The 26,150-nt window shown below is 36.9% G+C and overlaps 1 protein-coding gene across 2 annotated transcripts in view; it reads left to right on the forward strand.

Moving 5' to 3' along the window:
- Nucleotides 1–26,150, forward strand: part of FTO (FTO alpha-ketoglutarate dependent dioxygenase) — a 64,651-nt gene that overhangs the window by 7,557 nt on the left and 30,944 nt on the right. For both annotated transcript variants that reach the window (XM_072422946.1, XM_072422947.1), the window contains exons 2-5: nucleotides 12,757–12,834; nucleotides 19,253–19,832; nucleotides 20,492–20,623; nucleotides 25,883–25,962. In XM_072422946.1, the coding sequence (XP_072279047.1) occupies nucleotides 12,757–12,834; nucleotides 19,253–19,832; nucleotides 20,492–20,623; nucleotides 25,883–25,962 (870 nt within the window). The remainder of the gene's footprint in view (nucleotides 1–12,756; nucleotides 12,835–19,252; nucleotides 19,833–20,491; nucleotides 20,624–25,882; nucleotides 25,963–26,150) is intronic.

Consider the following 26,150-nt stretch of genomic DNA (forward strand, 5'->3'; position numbering starts at 1 on the left):
GTGGGACAGATAGTTTATCCTGATGCAGCATATCTTTTACCTTATCAAAACAGACATAACAAAACACATTTAATACAATACATATTATATATTATAACATTAAACAAAAAAAAGGATAGCAGGTAAGGGAAATAAATGTACCTGCCTGCAATTGTTTAAATGCACTCAAAAAATTACACTATAATTTTACATATTATTTTGTATATTTTTGTAAAAAAAAAAAAAAATTATATACAAATACCTGTGGATCCTGCCTCTGTCATGTAGAGTATTGTTACTTGTCAAACTTATCTCTTCCTCGCGTAAATGCAGGTCCCCTCCCTCTTGTGCATGCCTGCAGTTCTGAGTCCGGGCGCGCCTGGTCTTCCAGATTTAATCAGTATCGCCCCTCCCGCCAGACAATCAGGAAATAGCCTCTTAATCATCCCTGGATATTTAGCTAGCTCAGACACAGCACTCAGCATTCGTGCAATGTGTCTCCACTAGTGCTGAGCCCCCTAGCTCTGCTGAGCATTTCCACTACACCTGTTGGTAATTCAGTGCTTTCCCTGTCCAGCTCCAGTGTTAACCCCTTGTTGCTCAGTCTGTTGTGTCCCAGCCAGTTCCCTTGTGCTGTGATAGTGTTCCTCTCTGTCTGTAGTTATCTCTGTTTCACCTGTTCCTCCTGTTGCTTCCAGTGTCTCCTGTGTTCCTTTTGTCTGCGGTGGCCCCTGTGTCACTGGTGTCTATTTCCTGGATCCCTGGTATTTGACCCCTTGCTTGTGACCTGACCTCCCTTGCATGCTGCCTGCCTCAACCCCTGCCTTCCTTGACAATTCTTCTGCCTAGTGATTTGGTACTGTGTTTCATCCTGACCACCCTGGAGTACCCAAGGACCACAACCTGGCAATTACCAGCAGGGCAACATCCTCAGCACTAGAGGCCCTGGAGAAGACCTGGTTACTGCTTAGACTATATGTCTTGACCTTTCTCAGGGCTCACACCACCTTTTTGCAAGCTGTCGCTCCCCCTAGTGGCATTGTTTTCCCAAGCATGACATTCTTTTCAATGACCAGCAATGTAAGAGGCATTCTTTCCATTAACCGAGTGATCCACTGATCAGGAAACCTACTGACTAGTAGGGGTTTCCTGGGAACCTAAAAGGTATAGTAAGTTTTCCCCCAATGTTAAAAATGTTGAGAAGAATAGATGTACAGGGTGACAATGCTAACCACCAGGTCTGATTTTTGTGGTGGGGCTGTCAACCCACTGTGCACATGCCCCTTCACCTCACGACACAATATTAATCCACGGTATTCCTTTGGTCTACTGTAGTCAGGTTTGACACAGCAGACCGCCATGCCTTTTGGCTTGTCTTAGGTCTTTGCAGTGCAGAGGGCAAGGATTGTAATCATCGCTGTGCTTACACCTGTAGCAATAGGACAAGCTGCATACTCTGCAAGAAGATGCAGTGAGGATAAAGGGCTGTGACAAAGGTGGAAAAAAGTCTCTGACCAGAACCCTTGGAGCTCCAAGAATCGGGTACAATGAAAGCAGACACATCTCCATTATCAAATTTGATTAAAAATGCTAGTTATATTTATTTTTACGTTTTTGGATAATTTACTGTGTTGTTGAAGCCATAGTTATAATTATAGTATATGTACATGATGCAGTTTTGCAGAAACTTGTTAGTACAGAAACATTAGGCTTCTGTTGCATAGCTATCCATGTGAAAAATGTGTTTTTCCAGGCTTTAATGCTGATCTACATACTTCAGTGCCTAAAATTATTATCCCGTAATAGGTATGCAGATATTTACTTTACTTTGCTGATCTGCAAATCAAGGTCAGTGACTTAGACAATATTAGGGTAAATCTGTCAAGAGAAATAATAAAACTTCCATAAAGTATATTGCCTCTATTATTACAATTGGGCAGGTAATGAACACCCCTAGAAAAAGAAGATTGGAGCATATTTTAGGTGCAACATCCTGATGACTCACATACTTATGCACGTTAACGTTATTATGTATTTTTTATCATGTAAAAGGGTGTGTATGTGTGTGTATATATATATATATATATATATATATATATATATATATATAGCTTTCTCTTTGGGTGGGGCTACTGGTGCGATTTAGGCTCTAAAGAGTGATATGATGGGAATATTAATATACCTCCTATGTTTGAAAAAAATGACATCTGTTTCTGAAGGGTAGTTTTACATGGCCACTCTTCCTTACAAATGTGCTCAAACAGAAACCTTTACTTTACCTCTTCAAATAAGACTTCTCCCTTTCAGAAATACAAGTGATGCCCAATTAGCGTGAGGAATTGTCATACATATAAAGGGGAAAAGAAAATAAGCTGCATTTCTTTAACTGTATCAACCAGCCTAAGAAGCACATCTTTCATGCACTTCATGCCCTTCATCTCTCTTCTTCTCGCAGAAAGGTGGTCATGTTCTCAGATCCCCACACATCACCTTCTCTCTCTGTTAACAGCCAACGTGAATAATTTTCATTTGCAGACAGATAGGCAAAGAATATAATAGACACTGCTTGACAAAAGGAGCTTAAAGAAGGAGAAACTGTTCAATGACAGTATGATTTTTATTTTTATTTATTCTTTTTGCATTTGTGACAGCATAGTTATTCATTTTAAGTTACTTGAAAGTGCTAAGCAGTAAGTACAGCAAGCTGTGGGAGTAAAACATCCTCACTGGTTTCTGTTTCCAAGCAAAATAACTTGAATTGACTGAAGGGGCTGTCAGAAATTCAGTATGAGTGTAGTAGTTGGAGGCACGAGGACTGCGAGCAGTAATAAGCTGCTGCTCTTGATCTGTCCAGACATCTGACACATTGCTCTGTCTCTTCTGAGTCTGTTTTCCTGAGCACCGTGACATACAAGGAACTGGATCAAATATCCCAGTGACACCCAATAGTATGCAGTGTCTACTAACAGAATCACATAGAAGGCTTAACTTGAAGTAATGACATGTTGTAGCAGAGCAGATGAATTATTCAGACTCTGTCACTCAGCGGAGTACTAGTGATACAAAAACACAAAGGCAGTCAATGAGAAAATAAAATTGATTCTACTGAGTAAATAAAACTGACTGTTAGAAATAACTGTCCAGTAGGGCTGCATGCATTTGTAACAATATGGACAACTCCTCCACTTTTGCTCCATTTGCTTTGCTTTTTTTTCTGAAAATCAGCTCCTATACCTAAATTGTTAGCAAGAAATCTTTTATTGCAGAAGAGACTTAATAAAAAGGAATGAAACTGACATTCCCTAAAACATTCCTCTTTATTGCTGCCATTTAAACACGTGGGCCTGGAAAATGTTCAAGGGAATGTCAGATTCACTGCTTAATAATTTGACCCCTATATGTCTTCCATTAAAAAGCTGCTTATCTTACTGCTAGCTGGACTTTATAAACCCTAAACTGTGTATGAAGTCCTTGGTGTACAATCTCAGAATGCCTTGATACATGGGATGAAATATCTCTCTTGTGCATGCTTAGGAAAAACATCATCCTTGGCCATTTAATCAAGAGGGTTGAAAGTGCTGAACCCAGAAGACCAGGTGAATGTAAACAGTGATGAGTAAGGTCTCCGACTTTGCATCACTGGAGGGATGCTAAGTACTCTAGATAGAAAAAAGAGTAATTGTTCCATGTAGTTATAAGCTTCTAAAACAAATGAAGGATGGCATTATAATAGTCAACCCCTAACAGTCTAATTAGGAAATGTAGGTGAATGAATCGATTTCACCTGCTTTGGTACAAATTTAAAAACAGTAGCTGGACAGAAGGGACAACAGGAAGCCAACTACTATAAAAAATGAATTTACCACAAACCATTTTTCTCCTTTTTTAACTGATTTTTCATCAGTTTTGCAGTTTGTTAGTATCCATGTCATTACTGGTACTCTACAATAGCATGAGGCTGTACCTGAAGCCCACTAAAGTTGCACAGGTAGTTCATATCCTCCAGGGATTGCACATCTATATGTGCTGTCACAAGGAGGTTTGCTATGTCTTGTAGCACAATCCCTGTGGAAGAAACACCAGGAGATAGGCCTTCACAAAAGAAGAATGGGACAGGGCCATAGAAGAGCAACAACTCAACAGAAGAACCAGTATGCAGAAACAGGAAGAGCCCTAGAAAATTACAGCAAGATACTTGAGTGCATGTTTGTGATCAAATTGTCAGCATCAATCTCCATAAGGGTGCCAAATGTGCCCAATTTCTTGTAGTGGGCCCAGTGCACACAGCCCAGCACTGTCCTGCTCAGGTAGCTGGAGAACACTTAAAATCACTGGTTCACCATTGGCACCATGTTCTCTTCGAGAGCAGGTTCGCACTGAGCACATGTTACAGACATGAAAGAGTCTGGATTCACCATTGTGAAAGTGATGTTGCTTGCAACCTTATCCAACATAAATTGTTCAGCAGTGAGAAAGTGACGGTTTGAGAGGCATTTGCTTGAAGGGTTACACAGACCGTGTGACCTAGCTAATAGTACCCTTACTGTATCTGTATAAAATGGAACTGATGCAGGACAATGCTCAGCTACTTGTGGCTAGAGTCCACTCGACTCGACTGTCCACATTCCCTAAAACTGAAGTGTCACAGACTGTTCACTGGTTCCCCAATCCATGTCCCGAAGGAGATCCCCCAGTGCATCATCTGCCATCTTATCAAAAGCATGTCCAAACAATTTTTGGAGTGCATACAGGCCTATGGGGGCTATCCATACTCCTGAGCCACATTATAAGTTGTTGTGATGGAAAACATGCAGGTCTAACCACTCTAATTTCAGATTTGTACTATATTTTCAGGGTGATTTTAAATCCAGCCCTCAGTGGGTTAAAGTGGAACCTAAACTGAAACGCATAGTCTGAGGAATTACCTATGCAAATTAGACTTTTAGGACAATGAGTGTAAATTGCACAAATATAAATTAAAATCATAACTTTAACATCATAAAAAGACATCATTTTTAAAAGTTTAAAAATGTGAAGCAAACATATTTAAAAATTTCTGTCCGGGTTGCCTAAACAGAGAGGTAACCCTGTTGGTTGGATGCGGTTCACAGACTATAGCCGCTTCTTCAGGAACAGAAAAGTGGGGACGCCATATGCGGGGATGCTGGGGCACCAGTTGAACAACAAAGTGGAGGCCGCAGGAGAGATGAGTCATTTATTGGCCGAGAAAAAGAGCGTATATAAACAATTGGTGATATAAATGGAAATACCAAGGAATGAGATTCTAAAGAAGATAGTAAATATGGACCATAGTGTGATAATGGAGAATATTGCTTACTGAAAAGTTGCTGTCCTCACCTGCTCTGCTGTCCTCACCTGATAGGTGGGTCCTATGTGCTGCAATAATCAGATGTTCTTGTCTTTTCTGTTTTTACTGTGAGCTGTGGATATAGTAATTGTAGCTGGGGTTTCCTTAAGACCTGAAATTTTTTTAAGGTTCCCCCATGAGATCGAGAAACACTGCATTAGAGTGTACAGTTTAAAAAAAAAAAGGTGAAATAGTTTTTTGAGTTTGTTAGGAAAAAGCCCAGCATTTCTTGCTATTCTAAGCATGCGACACACAAATTACATCTGCTAGACTCCTAAACAATATCACTCCATGAGAAGTATAAGAATTAAAAAAAAATGTGCCTACATGTGAACTTTGTGTTGCATTCCCAAATAAGTAGTACCAACATGGCACTTGTTCAAACTGTTTGGCTTCTAACCTATCTCACGTGGACTCTGTTTTGTCTCAACACAATTTTGAATATTTACCTTAACTCTATTTAGATATACTACATGGCAGTGAGCACATTTAAACTAAGTTATTTTACCATATTAAGCCAGTATTATCTAAGACTCGCAGAAAGTGAGTTTGGAATAACTAGAAGAAATGACAGGAAAAGGTTGCACACCTCAGCCAAAATTGCCAGGTATTGCAGAAGGGACAACCTCCGTCCCTTTCTGCAATAAACACCTGCCTGATCACCAGTTTTTTAAAGTGGGACTTTAGTTTCACTTTAATTAGAGTGGGAAAGGACGAGAACCCTTCCTGGGTTTACACTGCTATACAGAGCTCTATTAACATTAATTAGCCTGCCTATAGTGTGACCTACATGATCCAATTGACCGTAACAAACACAATGCAATAGAGGAAAAACAACTAAAATCAATATGGTAAAGTGTTAAAATGTGCTCCTCTCTAAAAATTAAAACAGTCTAAAACAAACATAGATTCTTAAAGAGGAACTAAACTAAAAACTGCCAAAAAGAAAAGACACTTTCAATCCATCCGGGGGTGCTTGCATCATGTCTCCCGTCGTCCCTAAGCGTGAGATCGGCAAATTTTTCTCTGCGCGAAAAGGCTCCTTCTGCGCATGCCCAAGATGCTTGGACATGCGCAGAAGGAGCACCCAAGAGCCTCCTGGGATCAGTGAGGTAGGTATCCCGGGAGGCTCTGCGCTCCTATTCATTCTCGATCACCTGGGCAATAGAGAATTAGGGGGCAGTGCTGCACCGTTTTTTTTTTTTTTTTAAAGGGTGTTTTAACTTTACATTAAAGGTTTGCTCTTTTATGTAAAGTGAAATTTCTGAGTTTAGTACACTTTAACTTACAGTGTAACTGGCTGTGTGAATATTACAAACATGGTTACTGAAGCTGAAAGCTTTATATAAATAAGTCTACCTTACAATGTAACTGACTGTCAAAACATTACAAACATGGTTACTGAAGCTGAAAAAAAATGCTTTTTTTTTTTTTCAAAATTTTGTGTATCAATTTTAGAATGTCATGTATCAGAAAAAAAACAGACAAAAATGACTGTTGGTTAATTCAACATGTAAAAATCTATTAAACAGACCAAAATAGCTTGTGTCATAAAATTTGCTATATATATTATCACACAAGGTGATATAACTACATTTACAGCTCACATCTTAGAATGTAAGTAGAGGCTAATGTATGTACGGTTAAAATATGTTGAAAATTTCTACCCAGCTAAGTCTTTTAACTTCCAAAGGCTATTTGGTAACTCCTTAGGTCAACACTATATTATGCATTTATTAGTTTGTTGTATGTTTAAAAACCCATACAACCATTTTGCAAGTGGTCTACCAAGTCTTATAGAATCAGTTCTACATTGTAACAGATTTCACAGTTGTTTCTCTTTCATATGCAAACATTAAACCTCTTTTTTTTCTATTACTTTGGGGTTGATGTATGAAATGTGTGCTAAAGATAAATCTCTTGCTGCGGCTAGCATACTATCTGCATCAAACTGTCATTTTGCACTCCAGGTTTGAAAGTATATCAAGGAAGCTAGTTGCTGCTGCCAAGAGAAATTTTTACCTCTAACACACTTTATATATATTATATTTAATAAATTGTGAAAACTTCTGCTTATACAGATTTTTTAACATTAATGAGAAAATACATCCAAAAGTGATCCCACCAATTCGCATAAATCAAGCTCCCTATAGAAATCATCCAGACACTGGCCCTGATTTATCAAAGTTCTCCAAGTCTGGAGAGAATACACTTTCATCAGTGAAGCTGGGTGATCCAGCAAACCTGGGATGGATCTGGTTCAGGATTGACACATTTGGTAACAAATAGCTAATGACTTTTAGGCAATCCATTCCAGGTTTGCTGGATTACCCAGCTTCACTGATGAAAGTGTATTCTCTCCAGCCTTGGAGAACTTTAGTAAATCAGGGTCACTATCTCAGTACCCTGTGGCAAACCCACATAAGACTGTATCATGTTAACTCTACAATGATATATATGGGGGTTGAGCAGGTAGCAAAGAGCTTTCTTTGGCTTAGTAGTAGGAGGAAGCATAGCAATCAGAAAAGCTTTTCCAGCATGCTTAATCCTGCATCCTTTTTGCCAGTGTGCAGCCACCTAAGATGATACCAGGATTAAAAAAAATACTTGATCTGTCTATAGGTACCCTTGTCAAGGTTAAAGAACCTAGGATTTGATTTCAGCAATAAGGCTGTGTCAGTGTTCTGCAGCAAAAGCCAGGCGATATTACTGCAAATCACAAAATGGAGTGAAAAATTATTTCTACAGCAGGAAATTTGAAGGACATGGTTTAAATAGAAACTATAATGTTTTTGGCATATTGAGCAGCAACCTCCAGGCGATTTGCTTTCTCTGTAATATTGACTTACAGTTGAAGACCACTGGGGTTCAAAAATCTCTATTTTATTTAATCACTGCTTTCAAGAATGCAGCTGACGCATTTCACATTTTCCACTGTAAGAAAGCGCTATTCATGGTGTAAAATGCATCACTCTGGTGCTGAAAGCTGTAATTAAAGAAAAGTCTGCATCATGGTAAGTGGTAATTTTTAGTTTGTGCTCCATTTTATAAGGTTTATAAAATACTTTTTTTTATATATGTTTCAGTTTAAAAAAAAAACATATTTTACAAAATAGCAATTACCTTTGTGGTGTACATGTGTACAGTTAAAATTGGTTGATAAATTTGCTGTGCCCAAGTTAAGCTCAATAAAATCTATCGGTATCGGTATCAGTTTGAAGGGTTTTATACTGATTGACTACACTCAGGGAGGAGAGAAAGAGGCTGTACAGTCCTTTATAGAAAACTGCAGCATCAGGAAATTGATGAAACTTGTTAATTCTGCAGATTCATTGAAAACATTGCACCTTATAGGCTCATTTCACAAAAGTTAACCCACTGTAATAAGGATTCCTAAAATCATAAAAATAAAAATTACTGTTCTTGTCAGCCAGGAAGATTTGAATTACCATCAAGTGGCTTACCCTTGTGGTAAAGTTTTGTGAAGTGAGCCTTGTATGCCAGTTGGAAAGAGAGAGGCAAAGTAAAACTAGGTACACACATGCAATAATTGTCGTTAGAAAACGAATGACTAACGACAGATCAACAATTATGCACGATTTTTTTGAATGATTGTATTGTGCACAATTCTGTACATGCTGTAATGATACAATCGTTCAAATATAATCCACCAATAATGTACACACGCTAGATATGATCATTAGAACGATGCAGGAAGTGACATGTAAAGGAGAAAGTGTATCATAGAACAATCCACGAATACTGAACGACCGTACACACAATAGATTGCAACCAATCGTCACCCAATCAGATCCGCCGGGGCGGTCGTTCGTTTCCAGCGACAATCCTCGTTGATTGGCGTCGTTGTGCACTTTTTTTGTTAACGATTAACGGACGAACAGTCGTTAGTTTCCAACGATAATTAATGCACGTGTTTACGCAGCTTAATTTGCCACAGAGAGAGAGAGTTTAAGCTACACTTCTTGGAACTTGTAAAAGTGCAGAAACCTATGCTTGCATGATATTGATGCACTTGCAATGTTATCTGATCAGGTAAACAAACAAAAAGACAGAAAGTGCACAATCTGGAGCATTATCTGTAATATTTTACATGTTATTGATAACAACACATTGCCAGTGCACTTGTAGTATTCAGGTATGCCTGGTGCTTAAAGTATCTACAGCCTTCAGAGGTGAACATACAAACTATTACCAGTGATGTCCTAAGGTGCATCAAGCCCATAACCCTCTGGGCTTGGAACATTATTTGGTCACCAGAGCAGACCTAAATAGTGTATGCAGTGACACACATGGCACTTTATACACTAACAGATAATCTACCACTAAACTATTTAAATAAACACAAACTTTTTTTCTCCCACGGCATGCATTTTTTCTTCCACTGACTTACAACAGTGGGGCATATTTTCATTCTTCCACTAACCAGACATGCAAAGACATTGTTTTCCCTTTTTTTGACCAGCAATGTAGTGGGCACTATTACAAAATCCTAAATGCTGCAATGCCTGTACTGTATGTTACATATTCCTGACCTAAATGTTCTTTCTGATTACTTAGTAGTACAAAGACTACTATTTGTTCAGTCGGTACTGTGGGCTGATTGTTTATTTGTACTCCTTTAAACCTCCCCAATAGTCAGTGCTAGTCACACCCACTTTCTGCTCTGTGCACATTGCTGTGCCCAATACTTTTCCCATTGTTTTCAAGGCGTTATTTTTCATTTTAGTAGATAACCACCCTGCCATTCCTTTTCTTTTGTTGCAGCACCCAGACAAAAGGCCTAAATAAGGCACAATACCACATTGCGCAGTACAAATATAGGAATTCACAGCCAACTGTACAGTTAAATGATTGAAATCATTGTAAAATATGTAACTAACCATGTGACAATTTTTTTTTTCTACCCCAGAAATGTGGAGTTAAACTTGAACGTTTAATATTTTGTGGCACAACGTGATTCATGCAGTCTAATAAAATCCTCTAGGTGTCCTTACAAACATGCCCTACTGCTTAGATTGAATATATTCTTCTATGTACTTATTTGTTCTTTCCTCCCATCAAGAAGTTTGTTTTATTGAACAAAGGGCATAAGCTAATGCATTCATTTCCATTCTGAGAGGCATTTAAGGCTTCAGCAACATGCCCTTCACACAGCCACTGGCCTGTTAATGGAGCTGATTTGGTGTAATAATTAGCACAAGGCTTTCACTAACTACAGTGCTTACAAACACCAAAGGTGTAGAGGTTCGTGACAAACGTTGCATTTTGTGACAAATATGGTAGGGCAAAGGTGGACATTAGTTCTGTACTTTGCTTCACTTAACAGACAGCTAGTTACCCAACTACTGTTTAAATGTATCCATGTGTAAGCTGTGGTGCTGTAATTTTACTCTTTTAATGCTGAGGCTATGGTAGATCTTAGTAAGTTACACTTGTTTTCGAAGTTTAAATCTCTAAAGTGTTTTAGCAAAAGATTAAAGATCTGACTTTGCTTGACAATGCATATCCATAGGAAAATCTGGAAAAATCCTTACCTAGTCACAGCTTTATAAGCTTGGTACTCCCCCTGTCCTTTTTACTTGTGTGAGGTTGCTTTCTTTTACCATTTTCTAACCCCAGGAACTGCTTCAACTCAGGAAACAATAAACGCTGAAACATGGAAGTTGCAGTCACTGCCACAAGCTGACAAATGTGCAGAAGCGCAAGATGCCAGGTGCAGGGAGCCAGTTTTTGTCAGAATAGCTAAAAGGTGCTTATATAATCTTTCTGAGCTATTTAAAGCCTCGCAAAAAAAATACTTTGCCTTCATCATTGACAACCATGTTACTTTTTCGTAAATGCCAAAGGAATGAAAACTCATTGCATTCATTCATGGCAGGTATCTTTAAAAGGGAGTCTGAATTTTGTTCTATCTAGGAGCTAAAAATACAAATCTTTAAAAAAAAAACATATATATATATATATATTTAAAATATATATAATAAAAGGTGAAATCTGCATTAGAAATTAGTGAGAGCTACATTCTGCAATTCTAACTCATAATTCAAAGGACTTGTCATTTCTAGAACTATGTTGGTCTACTGCTCCTGCACAAGCATATTACTTCCCCTTGGAGCTCAAAAGGTTAAGTGTCCTTGCGCTTGAGTGGCCTCAATGATATCTGCTAAGTACTCTGTGCATATGTATGATGGTGTGGGAATGGGACCACAGAGTTGTTTATTATAGGGAGGCAATGTTGTGTGAACAGTTTTTGGATGGGTTTGGTAATAGATGACCAAAGTTTATCTTCACAAAGTTAAATGTCTTTCCCATACATATTAATCTAAGTTAGATATATCGAAATAGTTACACAGTATTACTGTGTATGCTACTTGTGCTACTTGGCATTTAAAATATTTTTAGAACCCTTTTTTTTTTTTTAATGAATATATTAAGTAAAAATAAACATTTCTTACTTTTTTTATTATATCACTCTATTTCCAATTACTTTATAACAATTAAAAAAACAGCTAGTAATGAGCTGAATTATTGGCCAAAAGATAATTCAGCAAGTTAAGGCACTTTAACTGAACTTGTTTAAAATGTAGGTGTGAATCATATATTTAAAGTTCCTTGACATGATCCATCCTATATTGTCTACATTTTTTTTTTTATCAAGGTATGGCAAGGAAGTTGCTGCTATATTTTGCAAACGTGCTGTATAGACTTACCTCAAATTTTGCCCTCATCTAGTCTTGATAATTCAGTGTAATCCCTTGCCCGCCACTACTTTTTCTGGGTCAACCATCTTTGGCTATCCGGTGACCATAAAACATGCTGAAGCCACATTGTTTTAGTTCCTGGCTCCTTTACCATCATTTTACAGATGCCAGGAGTATACACTGAAGCATTGTATTGTATACTGCCATGAACATTGTATACTGAATAAAAAGAGTTGCTAGTGTAAAAAGACACAAATACAGAAGCTCCACCATTACTACAGCTACGAAAATAAATAAATAAATAAATAATTGGGGCTCGGGTTTAAATATAATTCTATATGATAAGTGGCTGTCTTGGCCTATTCCTAAAAGTGTCCAACAGTGTACTCCTAAAAGAGATTCCGACCACTTTAGAACTGAGCCTTGTAAAAGTAGAAGGTTTTTAGATATAGAGCTCCCCTTGTTGCAATAGCTTTAGTACAAAGGTATGAACTAGTGAAAAAATTTGTACAGCCCATAAAAAAATTAATATTTTTTTATAAATATTTAAATAGGTATAGCAGTATTTGTGGTGCAGGTTGTTTTATTAATGATCCTATATGTAAAATACATCATACACATAAAACCATTGGTTGTAGATTCTTCTTCTGTATACTTACTAAAAGTGTCTTATATGTTTTTCCTTAGAAGCAAAAACTTCTTAAACAGATTGGTGATGGAAAGCTTCCATTTGTTACTCCAAAAGATGAAAACTTCAATGAGCTGGTATGTAACTATTTTTTTTTCTGTATAGTCATTCATTTAGGAAATCAAAGATGGAACATCTGGAATTAGTGATTTTCCAGGAGAAAAAAAAACAATCCACATTTAATTACCCTAAATGTTTCTTTACAGATTTGTCTGACCTGTTAGGCATTAAATCTGTGTTTTTTCATTGTTTGGACAACTCTGTATGAATATTTACATACATATGCAAAGCAGAAATATTTCTAATAATCTAAAATATTAGGAACAAGGTCAGATTTAGCATTAAAGGTAACCACAAGCCTATGTGTAGCTGTTTCTCCCAATCTTTCTCCCTACACTGTCCATTTCAGGCAATATCAAGTCATGTCTTCCCCATTGTTAGAGAAAGGAATGCATAAATAACTTTTTTTTCCCCCAAATGTTATCTATCTGTTAAAATTATTTTGTTAAATACTTGTAATAGGAAAAAAAAAGTCCCACAGAAAGCAGTGTTTGTAGTGTTTTAGACAACACTAGGGTATGAAGCAGCAGCATCTTGTCCAAAAAAGGCCTTCAGCAAGCATCCTGTAAAACCTTCAAATATGAGAAGATGATATGGGCTAAATGTCCATAAAGAGCTAAGATGAAATGAAAATAGTTGGGAATTAGTCAAAAAGGCCTCTTTGGATGATGTTAGTATTATTGACATTAGGAAGAGCAGCTTTAGGCCTAAACCAGGTCAATGTGAGATACTGTATTATATGTATAACCCTGCAACTGAACAGATAAACTCTGCTAAGTTACAGAGTTATAAAGTTGCCATGCATATGCATTTAGGAAAGCAGCAAGCTTTCTAGAACAGATCAAGGTGTAAAAAAATGGTCCAGCACAGAAAAGACAACATTGGTAAAACCATCCTTTTCAGATGAAAGGTAAATAGGGATAATGAACCACAAAATATTTAAAGCCCTTTTAATGTCCTAAACGGAGAGCGGAGGAAGGCAAATGCTCAACAACAAAATTTGTACACATTACAGGAATGCAAGTAAAAATACATACTAAGCTTTTAGGGTCATATTTATTGTTAAGATAAAAGTTGAGATTTGGTATCGATATACAGACAATTCTTGTACAAGAACAGAGAGTACACAGTGGTAAAACCAACCTATCCACTGTGACGGGTTAGCTCCATAAACACTCCTTGCTGAGAGGTATTTGGGACAACAGTTTATATTTTCAGGGCGCTCTGGTGACTTTTATTTGCTTCAAACTCAAAGAAACAGAAGTATCTTTACTTAAAGAAACATCTGCATCTTAAGTGTGCTTAAGAAACCATGGAGCCACATAATTTCATCCAAATTACTTCCAGACAACATGAAGGGTTTTGCAAACCACTTGCCATACCACCTTTTATGAAAGGTGTCCTTTACAAAATGAGTTTCTAGTAAACAGGTTTGCCAGCCTATTTGTTAGAATATTTTTTATCTAAGTTTATCCGTCGACTTTGCAAAAGACATAATGCCTTAATTAGCCATTAATATAATAAGAAAAATGGAACCAATAGTACATCCAAAAGAAAAAAATTCTACAGGAGATAACGAGAAGTGGTAGTATGGTAAAAGTGAATCAAGGTGTAGTAAAACCTGCACATATATAGATGTCTAATAGTTCCACATCATGTAGCTATAGGTAAAACATGAAATATATAAAACAAAAACCTGGAGGCTATCTGGAAAGTAAATATGAAAGACCTGCATACTAAATAATGTTATCTGTCCATCAAAAATATACCAAGAATGTATATAGTTGAGAACAAAATGAACAGTAAAGAACCAAAACTGTACTGGATTAGCATTTACCACCAATACAAGTACACATAGAATAACATTCCTATTTTACTCCCATGAAGAGATACAATTTGTGCATTAAGTATTTAGAGAATAGATCATCACAACTGCCTAAGGTATTTCAAGTACATAAAGCTTCAAACAGCCTCAAGAACAATAAGGAACAACTAACTTGAAGCAGAATATAAGTCAAGTCTTCTGTCATCTTCTCAGGCTTTAAAGATCTGCATCATCCATAGTTAAACAGGAAATCAGTATACCAAGGATGCTAAGGGTGCACTGGGTTTTTTTGTGTTGATACAGCTGATTGACCGGATTGGGACCAAAAACAGTAAGGCTAAGGGTTGCTTCTGGGTTTTTTACGTAACACATATCAAGCACTCAAATATTACAAAGGGGTTTTATGAATCTGTTGTTGTATTGGTTTACTTCAGATTAGCATTTTTTGTTATTGCTGTGGGTATACCTTTGTTGATCTCCATTACCTGGGGGACCTTGAGATTAGTGGTTTACACAGAGAAGATAATATTGTGCTTTCAGTTTAGCGTACAGAAAGTGAGGAGGACACTTAATATCTGAAAGATTAACAGGTTCATTTTGCACTTTCTGAAACTGTTCTTAGTTGGAAAAATGAAAACTAATGCAAGTTACTACATGAAGGGACTCTTAGGCTACGTACACATTCGTGCAATAATTGTTGTTGAAAACAAACGTTTTAGATCGATCGTTTGATAATTATTAACAAAAAAAGTGCACAATCACAGGCCAATTACAACGATAAACTAGGAATATTGCTGGAAGCGAACGAAAGTCCTTGCCGCGGTAATCATTAGTTACCAATCATTAGTTCCAATCGAACGACAAACGATCGATTGGGCAAAAAATCGTTCGTAAAAAAGTAACTAACGATGCCGACGAACGAGGAAAGTCGCTGGAAACGAACGACCGGACCGGCGGATCGGATTGGACGACGATCGTTGAACATCGTTCGTGTGTACGGTCGTTCGTTGATCGTCCATGGGCTGAGCATGCGTAATGAACGAACGTTCGTTCACTTTCCTGTCGTGCACATAGTTCCTCTATCGTTCAAATGATCGTATCTATTGTGTGTACAATATCTACGAACGATCGTGTCGTTATCTCTATGTGCAGGATCGGTGCTATACGATCGTTCGTAGATATCGTGCAGGATTGTTCGTCGTTCGTTTTCTAACGATAATAATTGGAAGTGTGTACGTAGCTTTAGGCATATTGTCTTGGCCTCAACTTTGGTTTTGCCCTTTCATTTACCCCTCATATTCCGAACATTTCCAGGTCCTGTCACTTTCACCTACGCAACATCTGCAAAATCCACCCCTACTTGGCCCCAGAGAACCCCAAACTCCTTGTACACACTTTTATCACCTCTTACCTGGACTACTGTAACATCCTCCTCTCTGTTATTCCATTAACCCGACTCTCTCCTCTAAAATCTATTATAAATGCTGCAGCTAGACTCATCCATCCTTCCCTCCGCTCTTCTGCTGCTGCATCTCTTTGTAGATCTTGTTTTTACTTATGTACCTTTTTACTCGTACTTACGTTTTTTGGCGATGTGAGATCGAAAATCCGTAACCCTCTCACGATTCTTTAGGTCCGACCATGGCTGTTGAAGCTGTTCCTTCGACCGTACGATCCTAAATTTCTTCTCCAACCTGCTCTGCACAGTGTCCAGAATGCGGTCTTTTCTGGCATTGGAAAGTGGTTAAAACGCCCTCCTGCCATCATAATCTGCTTTGTCGAGGATGCTTACCATGGAGTCCATCTCAGCATGGCTCCTTAATGATGCTCTTTTCCTCCGTCTCTTTCTGATATAATGAATTGGCTGTGGCATGTTTTGTAAAGTTCGCAAATCCACGTCAACAGACAGAAAACACAAGGAGTGCTGGGTAATCTGGAGAGAAATCAAACTTTCATGGTCATCCACAAATCTTCCTTCGTTTGAACCTTTGTTCTTATGCCTTTTTCCTGGAACGTTCGTTCTTGGAGCATTCCCAGAGGGTAGGTGTCCTTGTCCTGTATTTGAGTGTTTAGTTAATGTGGAATGTTAAAGGTGACAAGTGCAATTTTTTAATGTTTTCCAGGGATTATGGCCTATGATGCGTTCAACAACCCAGAATTCATTTGTGAATTTATTGAAACCTACAGATCCTATCCCTTAATCCCAGATGATCTCAAGGTATGCCAAGATGAATAACAACGTGAAGCAGACAATCCAAAACTTGCGCCCCATGCTCAAGAAAAAATTGAAGGCTTCACGGAGGTCAAGTGCTGGCGCAGAATGATGCATACGTACCCAAGTTATGGTTCTTCAACCTCTTGTCTTTCACCATTGATCACGAGGAAGGTCGTCTGTCAGTGTGCAGCCTGGGCAAGGAGAACAATGATGCAGGGACAAGTGCACAGAGCCTTGATGACATTTTCAGGACACAAGACCAGGTAAGTTACCAACAAATATTTTTATTGTACAATCTATGAAAACACAGGACTAGATAACCCAAAAAAAACATTAGTACAGATTTTTTTTGCATTGAAATACACATTGTAGTCAATTCTAAATTGTTGTGCTATCCTTCCATTTCAGAGCTCCTGTTGTGTTGAAGTACTACAGTACTTGGTTTGGTTTTCTTTTGCTGACATGAAGCATTCTGTGGTACTGCATGCTGTAGATCCACCAGACCAGTGAATTGGCTGCTGCTTTTCCCCGGTGCCATGTGTGCTGTTGTAGCAGAATCTTGCTCCATTAGTGAGTCAAGTGATGCACTGCAATTATTCTGGCACAGAAAATTATGCAGCAAGCATAGAGCACCTTGTCAATTTTGTCCATGCGCAAATTTATAGCAGTATGAAATATTATAACCGATTTGCTAACATACTGAATGCAGGCCCAATCACCCTCCTGGCATGGGAAATCCTGTAGTTAAATTTGTTTTTCTCTTGGTCCAAATTCTTCCGAGGGAATGGTTTTATATGTTGTCATGTAAGGCAAATGCTTAATCTGCAACAAACACAAAGTTCATTCCTTCTACAGTTGGAAGGAATGGCGTAGTTTTCAGGACCCCTCTATCAGACTTGTGTTCATTTTTGCCTATGTCAACTAAAATAAATTCATATCGCGCATTTACTATTGCCATGAGCACAATGCTGAAAAACCCTTGTAATTGTAATAAAAGGATCCACTGTCTGCAGGTGGGGTGATTTTTCATGTTTCCCATTAATTGCTCCTCCACAATTAGGGAAGTTCCAGAACTGTTTAAAATATGAAGCAATGGCCAGCCATTCCTCAGGTGTATCCGAAAACTGAAATGAGAAGAGTTAATATGCATAATAAGATGTTCTGTTCTTTCTTTCTGTTGTTTCTTGTGGACTTCCTCTAGTGACCTAGTAGAGACTCCGCCTTCTGCAACACCCAATCTGGTGACTTCCAGCCTCAGCCAAAGGAGAAGGAAAAGAAAACAAGAGAAAAAGAAAAGAATCAAGCATAGTTTTAGAAAAAGTTTCACAATAAATGTTATCTATTTTTATAAAGTAAAAGTGTACATTATTTTGCATAATTATTGTATGGGGTTCTTATCTTTCATGTACTCATTTATCAAGCATTTGATAATTGCTGCACACTTCTCGGGGATAATATGGCCCATTGCTTGTGGTGAGATCCCAGTGGAGAACTTTATGTGCTGCAGAGACCTTCCAGTGGCAAGGTATCTTAACGTGGCGATCAATCTCTGTTCAGCTGTTATCGACTTTCTCATGCAGGTATCTTGTTTCTGCAGAAAAGGTCCCACTGTGGCAAATATTTTCTGGAAGCGCACATCCCGCATCTGAAGGTAATTTTTGTAGTCATCTGGGGATGTCAAGCGCAGTTCCTGTAGCACATTCTCAGCGGAAATGGTGTCACGGTTGATGAAACAATCTTTACACCACACCTTCCTCACAACTTGTCCTTGTACATCATGTTCATCTTGCTCCTCACTTACCACATACACTGTAGCAAAAGCTACTTTCCTCTTAAGTTAGAAAACGTGGAAAGGCATATTGCAGAGCAAAGTAAGTAAACAGCCTTCAGGATGAACGTTAGTTGGCAAAAGACCAATGTTTTATTAACACATTCTTTTTGTATCACTCGAATCTGATATTTCCTGTACGTCACTTCTTCTGGTACATATAACTTCCTGCATCATTCAAACAATCATATCTAGTGTGTGTACATTATCTTTGAACGATAGTATTGTTACTGCATGTACAGAATCGTGCACTTTACGATTGTTCAAAATAATCGTGAATAATCTTTGATCTGTCATTAGTCATTTGTTTTCTAATGACAATTATTGCACATGTGTACTTAGCCTTGGACTCCAATACTTACATTTGTGGTTGCTCAGAAACATTGTTATGCAAAAAAAAAAAAAAAAGACTTGGATTTTATAATAATTCTGTACTTCAGGGTTTACAGTGGGCTTGAATTATCAAAGCTGTCCAAAAAGACTGTCATGGGTTAACCTGGGTGGTCCAACAAACCTGGAATTTATTCTGTCCATAATTTTTTTTTTAAATACTACATTTTCTTTCAGTGGAATACCAAGTATGCAAAATTAGCAATCAATGAAGCTCAGAAAACTCCTGAAGAGTTGCATCAGAATGTCCAGAAGGCATTTTTATTGTTACTTCAACATGGCTGTCTTTTTCAAGATCTTGTGCAGCTAAAAGGCAAAGACCTGCTTACTCCAGTTTCTCGTATTCTAGTTGGTCAACCAGGATGTACCTACAGATACCTTAACACAAGACTGTTTGCCATACCTTGGCCTGATGATAAATATAATATCACCTATAACACAGGAGAACTTGCAGAAGCTTTCAAAGCATTATATGAGCTGAATGAATTTCTTTATAAACAGACAAAATTAAAATTACACCAATGTGTAACAGATACACAGTGTTCACATCAGATATCCCTGGAGAAAAATTTCAAAACTAATCAAGATGATTTGGAACCCTTTAATGTGACTCTGATAAACTACATGAACCCAGATTACATGTTCTACCTCAAGGAGGAACCATATTTTGGTATGGGTCAAATGGCAGTGAGCTGGCACCATGATGAAAATTTATTAGAGGAATCCACTGTTGCAGTCTACAACTACAGTTACCAAGGTCAGTAGCAATTTTTTTAGTGTCTAAGGTGTTTTGGCTTTTCCACAATGGGACTAATGCTAGACAAATGCCAAGCAATAACACATTGATTGAATTGAATATTTTAAATTGTGTAAAAGTAATATCAACATATTCAATTATTGTTCAAAAATGTATCTTACCTGGCCAGATCAGTTTTTTAAACAAAATATTATCCTAATGTTGATTGAAAATAAGCCATAGAAATTCAATCATCTAATAGATCTTTTAATCAAATTGAAAGTATTTCATAGTTTATGGCTAGCATACATTCCGTCAGGCGATCCTTGCCTCCTTCTAAACTGTATCAATTACCTACAAGCTGTTTTTTTATTCCCCATCAACATCTGAATTAGTTCCATATTTATGCAAGTCTTTTAAAAGTTCAATATTACTTGCTTTGTTTTTTAGCCATCAATTCCCTATGCATTGTTATAACACAATCACAAAAATTAACCTCGATGAGTCAAAATTTTTAATGTAAAATTTATTAACATTCCATATAAAAATAAATGTCATACCATGTTTTTTATTTACCTCTTTTGAGTCTCAAGTAGTTTATTGATGTGGACTGGCTCTTTTTTAATCCTAACACAATAATTAAAGTCTGATATCTAATGAAAGTTTGTTTTCTTTTTTAGATTGCCCTGCTGAACTATTCAAAGATGAGCAAGTTAAATCTAAATGGCATGTAGGTTTGAAGATAGCCTGGGACATTGAAACTCCAGGTCTTGCTTTACCTTTAAATCCTGGTGATACTTACTTCATGCTAGGTAAATGTAATTCCTGTAAAATGACAAAAAAAATCCTTTGTGATCTAATAATTATATGTTTAGGCCGTTAAGACTTAAGACATTTCGTTAGCGCCAACTATAGTGGTGTTAGTCAGGAACAACCAAATACCCTACATATTTTAAAGATAGACCCTTGTCAAGGTATCTTAAACAAGTTACATTGTTCTGGGCAACATTCATATACTGAACTGGATGAAAAAGATTTTTTTTCTTCATTGCTACTGGCAACTCACGCTTCGACTAGACAGATAACTACCAGCCATAACCACACAGGATATTGACAAAATGTTATGGTCCTATGTAAATTCAGAAAGTATGATGCCTTTAGGGAAGGTACGTCTAGCAAACATCAGGCATTTTTTATTTTTTAGAAGTTATGCATTATTTTATATATGGTGTTCTGCTTAATCATATATAATGGTTTATTCTAGTATTAACCCTAGAATTGGTTTATCTGTCTTATTCTTACTAGTTTTTCCTATTACTTTTGTAGTAATATTTGACTAGTGTCAAATATGGCATATCTTGAACATTAAAAGGCAGAACTTGTTAAATAAGAGTATATACATGCACAAAGTTTCATTACGTTTTAGTCTGCTTACATTTTTGTAGACCATATCTTTAGAAATTGGGTTTCCTTAGAATAAATACTTTATTGATTTGTTTCTGTTTACCATGAACTTCAGGACGTAGACTATCCCCATGATAGGTATGAACCTTTATTGGTACCAGCGCAGCCTGTTCTCTTAGTTTTCTTTCATGTATGCCTATTTTGATTTATAAAACTCCTTAATAACCTCCTGATCTATTCTCAGTGAGACCAGAGGGCCTATAAACCTACTCTATAGTTATAAATTGCTTCCTTACATTTATATTCTATAAGCAACCTCCTGTATTAGCTTGCTGAACACAGCCCACATATGTTCAGCTTAACCTCTGTGGTACAATTCTTAACTCATTGTTTAATAGAGTCATGTCATTGCAATGTTTATGCATATTCAAAACAAGCAATGTGTTTTAATTATTATTATTATTATTAATAATAATAATAATAATAATAATAATATAATACTCTGTATTTATAAAGTGCCAACATATTGCACAACACAAATTAATGCTACATTTTTAAGTATTCCTTCCTATTCTTAAAACAATGCATAACTGACTCTGGTAGCCATTTTTTTTATGTGGCGGTCAGTCATTTAGTCTGTGAATCACATTGCTTCGTAATGAATTACTAGATTTATACATTTTTTTTCCTAAATTGATGCAGAGATTAATTGTATGCAGTAACTCATGACAGTCCAGAACAGATCAGCTTTAAATAGCTTTAAGTAGGACAACCGATAAAATCCTATTTTTATTTTTTATCTTGGAGATACATTAAAGCTTTACTTTTTTAAACTTTTTCAGGTCAGGTCAAACCAATAATACAATGATCTGTTACAATGAGTTTTCAGTAGTGGCATAACAAGTCACATACCACAACTACAGCAAATGCCTGGGAAAAAGCCACTATTCTCTTATAACATGACAGTTTCTGAAAATACGTAATTCAATGATTGGACATCCACATTCCAGTTAAAGTTCAATGTAAATACAAGTTTATCTGTAGGATTGTGGAGTGAATATTTGATTGCATCATAAAAGCTAGAAGAGGATCAGGTGAAGCAGTGATAAAGCAGATTCTGAGTTTTCCTTTGTATTATAGAATTGGCTCTAGTATGTTAGAAATTTAGCAAAACACTCTACACATCACTTACAAAACAAAAAAGAAAACAGTTTCTTGAAAATCAGGCGTTGATAAAAGCACAGATATTTCTGAGAGATAAGGAAATACATGTGTTTCTATTTAAAGCATTTGTATAATCCCATCTTGAATGTGCAGTTTGATTAGTTTTCACAGGCACATTTTTATTTGTTTCTCTTTTCTACCTTTTGTAAAGAATGCTGTGGTTTTCAGAGCTCAGTAGCTCAAGCAGTAAATCGGCTGGATCAGTTTGTGGTTTTTATTGAAGGTAGATTACCTGAAAGGAAGGGTCTTTTGCTCTGCTCTTGTTGAACTAATCTATAAATCTCCCACTGCAGCAGTTAACTTTAGTTTTTGAAAAAAGGCCAGCAGAAGGCATTTTGTAGGACATCGAAGACCTTTCTAGTTTCCTCTGTCAAACACTCGTTCATGCCCACTGTCAGCTCTTTCCTTTCTAAAGTACAGAAAGCTGTGCATGCGCAGCTCAGTGTACAGTCTTGATATCGAGCTGTGTCAAGACTATGTACCTCCCATGTACCGCTTGAGAGTTACATCATCTCCACTGGGCCAGTCAGAAAACAGAAAGAATGCAGAATGAAGCAGCAGTAACCACAATTATCATAGATTTTCCAACGCTGGAGGGGATTTCTTTGTTAGTTAAGGCCATGATAATGTGCAAATATGCTATGCCTGCAGGCGGTCTCAAAATTGCTAGAGTTTAATATTGCCTTAATATTGACCTGAACTTAAAAAGTGAACATTTGCTATCTTATTTATAACATCTAGATATGTTAACTGTGCCAGAGTAGTACTTTAAATTATGTTTTGTTCTCCTGAAAATGGCATACATTTCCTGTACCTAGTGTGCCTAAAGCCATGGCCATACTTTAGCAGTGTGAATAATTAACTGTTCTTTTGACTGGTAGTCTCAGCAGAACTGAAATGAGATTTGGTGATGTCAGTGATATTCCACTGACTGTTGTTTATTTTGAAAGGATTCTGCAGTGATCCCCTTGTGTCTGCTTTATGAATTCTGTAAATCTGTAATCTCTGCACCTCATATCCTGTTTTTTGAATGACACCACACCAGTCATCACTAATCCAGTAATCTGCTGGCCATCTCTGACATCAGGAAACAAAGCCCTGCCTTTACTAATATGGCCAGTTCCACACATAGACATACTCATAGTAAATCATTAAAGGGAATAAGATCAGAAGCTGGGAAACCACAGGCATTACTAGTGATATATCCTTTGCTCTCCACTGTCCTATTTTTGGGCACAACTTCCATTCTTTTGTTTGATTTACAATGTTTATCTATAACCTTCACCTATATTAAACCCGTATCCCTAGTGCAAAACCTAAATTTGTGTTTGGCCCTAGTGATAATGTAACTAGAGTATTCAATATCACAGGACTTTTCTAGTAGCAAAGCAGATCTTTGCTATAATAATTGTATTTCTTTGGAGGCATATAGTGTAGTATAGTATCCAAAGATTTACTAATACATCACATCAAATAAAAGACATAAATGTACACATACACACCAGTGTATCCAGGATACTAGACATCCCGGATATATTATTTTTCAACACCACACTCCTCTGTACAGCAATAACATTTCTAATAATACAAATAAATAATTACTAACAATAGGCCTCAAAGCCATAGTGAGTTAAGACACAAGCAAAATGGTCAATACTGACAATACATTGCCCCAAACAATTAGATAAAATACACAGAAACCAGACAATTGTTACAATATGAAGTTGGCCAATATGACCAGTTAGGACATTGTGCAGACAACAAACAAGAAAGACATTGTGGAAATATTCAGACAGCTGGTGGGCAATCATTGACAATCATGGATAATTTTTTAACAACAATAGGCAATTGTGTCAATATACGGGCTGCAAACAGGCATTCATGACAATAAATCCCCCCCCCCCAAAAAAAAAAAAGTGAAACTTTTATAATATGCATAGAACAAGCTTTTTAGGGACCCATTAATAAGAGTATTTTCTTCATTAATAAGAGTAAAACCTTCAAGCTGGCTGCATAGATTCCAGTGTGTTACCCATTCGTAACAACATGGTTGTTGGTCATGAATTTTTTTATCTTATTTTTCATGTTTTCAGAATCTATTATGTTTTCATTAGAGAAATTTAATTAGCGTGGTATTCCAGAAAATCTGTATTGATTATTTTCCTGTAACTTTTAGCTAGCAGCATTTTTATTCTTTGAGAAGCCTTAATCTTCTGTTAAAGGTTTTTCTTGATTACTCTCTGTTTGTTGCATGCTTTTTACCCTTTGTTGCCTATTCAGTTTAGTAACACCACATGCACCCAGAAATAATACAGAATTGCACACTACATTTCTAAGTTTAAAAATGTTTCACAGACATATATTTCTGCTGCAGTGCCGGTTGTACTTTACTATACTTATTTAACACATGGAAAAATCCTATAATAAAAGAATAACAACCTTTTTTTTATTTTAGAATGTCCTTATTAATCTCTTGTGCATTACCTATATAACGTTTCCCAGGATTCCCTCTGCTATTAATATGATATTAAATTTGAATAAGGGGGAGCAATGAAATTTTAGTAGTGCAGATTATAAAATAATGATCTAATTTCCTGAATTAAAATGCGGCATTAACTCTTTGATTTATATAGTGCTTATGGAAAATTTCTTGATCAGGTGCAGATCTCTTTTGCTGTTTGACTGACAAGCGCGTTACCAGGGAAACCAGTTTCATCTGGCACCCAGCGTTTAAACGAACTCACAAACATTTGGCCTACGGCCACTCATTTTAAGACGGCATCTACTGTTTTGTCCCTGTGTCAAAAGTCACTTTGCAGGAATAAATAATGCCCTGCAGCCATTCTCAGAAAGCCTTGTATATGTAGGGAGATAGATTGGTTCTCGTCAACAAATAAAGATAAATTGGTGCACCCTTTCACACCTCTTTACCCTCACTTGGCTCTTGGACTGATTTCAGCCACTAAAGAGCCTGCTAAAGGGAACATGTAGACAGCATTTCAAAGGCAATCATCTTCTGCAGGGAGATAATTTTCTGTGAATAGTTACAAGAGGAGGTAATACAACTAATAAAATAATTTTCCAGACCATTTTATCACTAGTATTGGATGTCACCAATCACTACAGACCAGCGTGTCTCTTATAGTACAGTCAGTAAATTGTTGTGAATTGTTTGAATGATATGGCTTAGTGAAATGCACTTGGCGGCTCGATTTCTTCATTATCTTCCATACACTGTGATCCTAGTTGAAAACATAATGTATAAGTCGATTACAGATCTAGTGTTTCATTCAGAAGAGCTTCAGTCAAAAGAATAAGATCATTTTCTTGACAACAAGCCTTTAATGGGTACTGTATTTATGTATTTAGTATTATTGCCTGCTGAGAATATTTAAAATAAACATCTAAACAAATGTATGTTTTGTTTACTATTTGTTCAACAGGTGACATGAACAAAACACATCAGCACTGTGTGATTGCCGGATCGGAGCCTCGTTTCAGCTCCACACATCGGGTAGCTGAGGTATGAGCTGTTCATAGTGTAACCTACAATTCTTGTGTAATTCTTTATATATCTTGATAATTTGTTAAACTGTGCTCTAATAAAAATGAAATGTTTGAGAAACTTTACTCCTTAATAAACTAAATGATGGCCTTTTTGTATGAACCATGGGCATACTAAGGTCTATTGCATTGCATGAAATGCATAGA

This window comes from Pyxicephalus adspersus, chromosome 9 (assembly GCF_032062135.1).
Source record: "Pyxicephalus adspersus chromosome 9, UCB_Pads_2.0, whole genome shotgun sequence".
In the NCBI taxonomy this organism is placed as follows: Eukaryota; Metazoa; Chordata; class Amphibia; order Anura; family Pyxicephalidae; genus Pyxicephalus; species Pyxicephalus adspersus.